Raw genomic sequence first — 6,630 nt, 5'->3', positions numbered from 1 at the left:
GATTGGTGTTTAAATGTCAAGTTTAATTCCAGTCTTTTCTCTTTGAATAATGTGTCCTCATTATCCTGAGAATGAAAATGGTCTAATATGTGAATATGGAAAGGCAAGCATCGTAGCTTCAGTTTTCTAGGTAATTTAGGTAGAGAGCACAATGCTCCCTGTATGGAAATTAGACATGAAATTGAAATAAGGGTTGGGGCCTAGATTACTCATATTTACTTTCTTAATAAGATATAGTTAAATTGCAATCTTTGTTAGTGGAGGATACTAAGCTGATGAAACCCCTATATTTGATGTATGGCCCATTTCCATTGACCATTTCCATGTGGCCACTTTCCATTTTATTGTTGCTGTATGAAGATTTGCCCTTTGTTCAAATATTCCATCCTTAAATTTATATTCATTAGAGTGTATACCAAAGTTCCCTCTTTAACATGGAGGTATAAATACATTCATGAATAGATATGTCAGTTCTCTGAATATGTATAAATACTTTGCCTCAGTTTCCTCCTCCTCATCCACATATAAACTGTGTTTCTCTACCTACAAATCAATGTCTCTACCTACAGACTACGTCACTTGCTGCTGAATTTTGTTTCCTAACCTCCATAATTAGACACTGAAACCTCTTTTCTTCGTGTTTTACTTAGTGTCTCAGAGATTAGTTCATCACCGTGTATTAGATAAAGATTGGATTAGGAAACAAAGCTTGGAAAATTGGCAATTCAGAATCAGCACCAAGGACACCGCATGGTATATTCTGCCTGTATTGTAATTAGAAGCTTTTTTTCACTCTGTACTTTATGACAGGCAGTTCTGGTTATGATGAGATTAAAACTTTGCCTGCATTATTTATTTACATTGAGAAATTTTTTTCTTTTTATTTACATTGAGAAAATCTGTCTTAGAGTCAGAAGATCTTGATAAGACCAGAGTTCAAGTCCCTGTTCTGGCATATACTGGTTTTATGGTCCTGGGAAAGTCACTCAGGATCCACAGCAGTTCTCTAAGGTAATAAATTATGTTGATCTGCATTAGCAGAGGGTTCCTCACTGGGAGTTCCTAATACCAATAAAATCAAAGGTCTGATTTTTTTTAAAAGAAGGTTGTATATGCCTCTAATAAGAATATGGTTCTAATTAATTAGAATAAAATATGGTTCTGTAATGATTCTGAGAAAGGGTCCTTAGGTTTCACCAGAGTCTGCCAAAGGGGTTCATGACGAAAGGTAAATAGATTCTCTCTTAGAGAGTTGTCTGGGGCCCTGAGAAGTTCCCTAACTTATTTAAGGTTACTTGGCCAGGAGCTTTTAGGACTGGGAGGGCTTGAAGCTGTGTCATCTTGAGTTCATAGAGGAATATGGCTTCTCATGTTATTTTTATATATGATCGTATTGTATTCTAACACAACTTTGTCCTTGCTGTGCTAGGTCTATTTCCTCATCCCAGAATTCCATTTACATGTGAAGAGTACCTTTTCCCTATCTACATTTCTTTTTGTCAAAGGCTGCTCAGTAATTAATCACATGTGATAGACCCAGTGTGCTTTCTGGGTGTCACTGTCATTGTGTACCCTTGAGTACTTTAGAAACAAGCTGAGTATATCCATATGACTTGACTGTGTAATTATTAAAGTAATTCTAGTAATCAATAATTTCATCTTGATTTATAATGTTAGGTAGAATGTTCAGTGGATAGAGCACCAGACCTGGAGTCAGGAAGACCTGAGCTCAGATCTGATCTCTGACACTTATTAGCTGTGTGACCCTGAGCAAGACACTTAACTCTCAGTTTCCTCATCTGTAAAATGAGTTTGAGAAGGAAATGGCAAACCACTCCAGTATCTTTGCAAAAAACCCCCCAAAAACCCAAACCAAACCCAACAAGCCCAAATGGGGTCATGAAGAATCCGAAATGACTGAAAAAACAACTGAACTAAATCCTATCAGTTAACTAACTTTAGGTATTCCACAGGTAAGCTTAGAATAGGTGGCTATTTCAAAAGGGATGAGAAACTTGCATTCTTATAATTCATGGTCCTCATAAGACCGTGTAAATGAGGAGTCCTAGTATATGCCAAAGCCCCCATCTGATCCATCTAGAGAAATGTTTTAAAAATACATTGATCTTAAAATATTTGTTACTTTTATTTTTGTTCTTTAAATGCAAATCTCCAATGAAATTATCTTGAATTTTAAAATTATATCACATCATATTATCAGAGATTAGTCTTTTTGGGGTTAAACTAGGAAAAATTTCATTTTTAGACACGTAATTGCCTCTTTCCTTTTGTTTTTGTTGGATGAAAGGACATCTATTGGGTATTCCTTGTTAGGTACTGCCAAGCAATAGGTCCTGGCAAAACAAAAAGGTCCATTATTTCATTCCTGGATATGATGTGTTACTATCAAATCTTCCCAATGTGAGCAGGAGATAAATGTGAGGAATTGATTTAATCTCACCATGTTTTTTAGTATTTTTTTAAAAGGAAGAGATGGGTAGAAAAATAAGATTACTAGGACATAACTTATAACCAACAAATTTCATTTCATTTCAGGCTACTATAAAGGAATTGTATGTGTGTTTGTGTGTGTGTATGTGTATGTGTACATATACATACATACACATATATGTATGGTAATCTTTTATATCAAATATATAATTCTATTTTTATTTTTCCTGCTAATAGTGGGGACAAAGGTTTACATGATATATAACAGTGGCAGGAATTTTTAAAAAATCATTTAAATTTGATTTTTTTTGAGATACAATTCAGAGATACACAGACAGACATGGACTCATGAGCACGTACACTCAGGTATTAATCTCCTTTGTGTCCTAACCTTTAAAGCCTCAGATTTGGTGCTATTACTAGTCTGGATCCAAGTCTGCAGTGGAGGGGAGGAGATCATAGCTAATCCATAAAGCTGATAAGCTCATGAATGGAGAAATGATTGTCTTAAATTAATTAGTTGGTGTTGACATCACATCTGGCTGTGTTGGATCATTTGGAATACTGAATCATTTGAAATTTACCATATTGGCCAAAGTTCTAATAGAAGAGTCTATGATGCAGGTGTTCTTAATCTGGATCCCATCAACTCCCCCTTCAATCTCCTCTGCCCAGTATCTGTACATAGATTTCAGCGGATTTGTGAACTTACGTGGGGGAAAAATGTACGTCCTTATTTTCACTAATTTTTAACTGAAATTTATCATTTACTTCGATTAGGAATGAAAAATTATTCTGAGGACTCTTGGTTTCACTGGAGTGCTGAAAGGGTCCATGACACGAAAAAAACACCCTGGTGTAATGGATAGATCCCATAGCATCATTGCAGTAGAATTGCAAGGGTTCTCAGAGACCACCAAGTTCCATTTTTATTTTACAGATGATGAAACTGACCTAAACTTGCTGTAAAATCCCACCTTCTGCAAGAATCCTTTCCTGATTCCCCTTAATGTCATTGCCTTCCCTCTGAGATTATATTCAATTTATCCTGTATATAAGGTTACTAGTTACTATATATCTACTTTGTAAATGGTTGTTTGTATGATGTCTTCTCCATTAGATGTGAGCTCCTTATGACAGGGACTGTTTTTGCCTTTCTATCTCCAGCCCTTTGCATAGGTGCTTGATAAATGCTTGTTGACTTGCCTGTAATTAGAGAAGTACTAAGTGGCAGAGGTGGGATTTGAAGCTGGGTCCATTGCTCTTTCTACCTTAACATATTGCCCACCTGGTTTTCCCAGAAAACTGATTAAGTATCAGTCCTCTAATTTTCTTAACAGTTACAATGCCTGAGGTTTTTAACAAGAGTGTTTTGGTTGAGGGCTGGAATAAAAATAGTCCATTTGTAGTACTCTGGAGAAGATACTATTTTAATACATCATTTTGAAATGACATTTCCAGCTTGGATTGGTGAAATTTCTTTCCTGTAAATCTTCATAGTATCCATTCATTCTATGAACATATAGTAGAGATTTTAGTTCATTTAAATCTTTTGAGCTAAAGAAGTAAAACATCTTAGTTTGGATAGGTCATAGAAAATCAGACACTTTATAGAAGGAACAAAAAACTACAAGGTGAAGCCATTTCCCCCCTTTATTTGCTCTTAATAATTAAAATCAGCCTAAATTCAGTGTGTTCATATACACACTAAGAACAAAACTTATCTACAATTCATTTAAACAGTTTGGTGAATGATATCTCTTAGTAGATCTCGTTACCTTTCATTAAACACACCCATTTTTGCCTCATTTAGGTAAAGGGAAGAAATAATCAGTTGAAATATATGGAATTCAGAGCCATCATTGACTGTCTTCTCTGCACATAAATAGCTCTTTTTATCCTTTCAGTATATCTGTCTCATGATTAGAGAATCAAAAGGCTGTTAAGGTCCAACAGTAACCACCAGAATTGGTCCAGTTAGTGTTATGTGATATTGTAAACCAGTTACGGGTAAAAGAATATGCTAGTAAAGATCATCTTGTTAATAAGGTAATTGAAAGGAAATAAATCTTCCCTTCAGATAACAATATTTTTAACTCCTTTTAAGCACAATATACAAATAGAACCAGACTATTTTGAATGCTGATTTCACAAGATGGAATATAGAGTTCATGGCATAAACCAGAATATTGACAAGTTAACATTTAACCATTTTTTAAAACATGAATCTTTAAAATTCAGTTACTTAGTGGAATAATTGTTAGAGCTAGGAAATATTTTCAGAGGCAACAGAGACATTTATTGAAGATGATGCCACCTTTAGATGAAGAAAATACAGAATATATGGAAAACTAGACACCAACGTACTTAGTATATTAAATTTAATTACAAGTTTCACAGACTATGATGTAAAAACAGCAGTTTACTAGAATAGTTATAATCTGCAACATGTGAAAATAGTTTAGAAAATGGATTAGGTTCATCTTCTTTGATGGCAGGCTTGGTGAGACATACATTTACAGAATGAGACGGATCCATGTTTCTACCCAAGTGCCAACTTTTTTCACCTCATCACCAAATTAATTAGGACCAAGAGTTTGATGAAGAAAGCTTTATGTGGTTGGGTATTTCAGAACAGTGTACATAGAGGGTTCAGTCCAGTAGATTGTAAACTCCTTGAGGCAAAGACCATTTTTCATTTTGTATTTTTATCACTAGCACCTAACAGTGCTTGGCACAAGCTCCTCCACTGTAAGCTCCTGAAGGGCAGTGACTGTCTTTTGCCTCTCTTTACATTCCCAGCACCTAGCACAGTGCCTGGTACATAGTAGGTACTTTATAAATATTTATTGATTGATTTTTAAAAATTTTTGTTAAGTGCTAATTGTTCTGAATAAATGCAGTGTTGTCATGGATTCTATTCCACAGAGTAGATGTGTTGATTGATTTCTTTCTTGCTGTGACTTCATAGGCAAAAGTAATTAATTTTCCTAGATATTTATGTTTCAGTGAATGATTTAGCTCTAACAGCATTCTTCTGCCTATGACTGTGGATATGTTATATAAATGCTTTGGGTGTCAGACCTGTGATCCCTCCTAAAATAAGACTTGCTGGTCCTTTGTATGCAATGCTTCTAATTGGGGAGAAACATGAATTGAAATGGCAGAGGATAATTTTCACAGAATAGCCCTAAACAGCTTTTTTTTTCTTTTTGAAATCTTGTCTAGCTATATTTCAGAAAGCAAGAACAATTTTAGGTGGTTTTATTGAATTTACAGACTGACCCAGACAGAGACATTCTTCTTATCGATTGATCATAGAGTTACAAAAACTGTACATTACAAACAGTATAGAAACAAACTGAAAAGAATGTGCCACACATCCTGGATAATCATCTATATGCAGGTAAATTTACAGATATAAAAGAAAGTACAGCCTACTCCCTTAATAGTGCACAGTTATTGTATAGATACAATGTATCACTAGTGAATAGATATAGTTGTGGATCTCTAATTATCACCAGCACAGAGGATGAGAGCCAGATCTGTTCGGTACAGCTTGCCACCATCTGACAAAGCCATGATGCTTTTTTTGTATGTTGAAATGCTGTTAACATCCAGATCCTGTTCAGGGAACAGATACTTCTTTATCAATCTCAAAGCCAATGAAGTTAATGAAAAGTGAAGACAACCTTTTTTTTTTTTTTTTAACATCAATCCATTTAAAGGGAAGTTATACTCCATCCTTATACAAATAGAATCAACAAGAATTATTTCTCTAAACCAGTGATTCTCAAACTTTTAAATCTCGATTCTCCTTTACATTTTTTAAAAAAAAATTATTGAGGTCTCCATTATTGAGCTTTTGTTTTCTGTGTTATATCTGTCTATAATTATCATCAGATGAAAACTCTTGGCTTTGCAGACCCTCTAAAAGGGTCTCAGGGACAATAGGCACTGAGGAGGGGTTCTTGGAAGACCACTGTACTAAGCTATTAATGAACCCGTGTTGGTTCAGAGCAACAGCTCAATATATTTAGAACAGAAACCTATGTCTAGGACTCATCTCCAAATCTGTAAATATATCTCCAGTAATGATGCTTATCTAACAGCTGCATCTTGGTGCTTTGTTTTAACTGAGTGGACTTGAAAAAGTCTTTAAAAAGCCAGGATAATCAA

General features: G+C 34.9%; 1 protein-coding gene across 1 annotated transcript in view; it reads right to left on the bottom strand.

The window, feature by feature from the left end:
- Nucleotides 1–4,086: 4,086 nt before the first annotated feature.
- CALB1 (calbindin 1) overlaps nt 4,087–6,630 on the bottom strand; it is a 38,252-nt gene continuing 35,708 nt past the window's right edge. Inside the window, exon 11 of the mRNA XM_072603614.1 lies at nt 4,087–6,075. Coding sequence (XP_072459715.1) covers nt 5,962–6,075 — 114 coding nt within the window. The 3' untranslated portion in view covers nt 4,087–5,961. The remainder of the gene's footprint in view (nt 6,076–6,630) is intronic.

Source organism: Notamacropus eugenii, chromosome 4 (genome assembly GCF_028372415.1).
Source record: "Notamacropus eugenii isolate mMacEug1 chromosome 4, mMacEug1.pri_v2, whole genome shotgun sequence".
Lineage (NCBI taxonomy): Eukaryota > Metazoa > Chordata > Mammalia > Diprotodontia > Macropodidae > Notamacropus > Notamacropus eugenii.
This window is presented reverse-complemented; position numbering and strand designations above follow the sequence as displayed.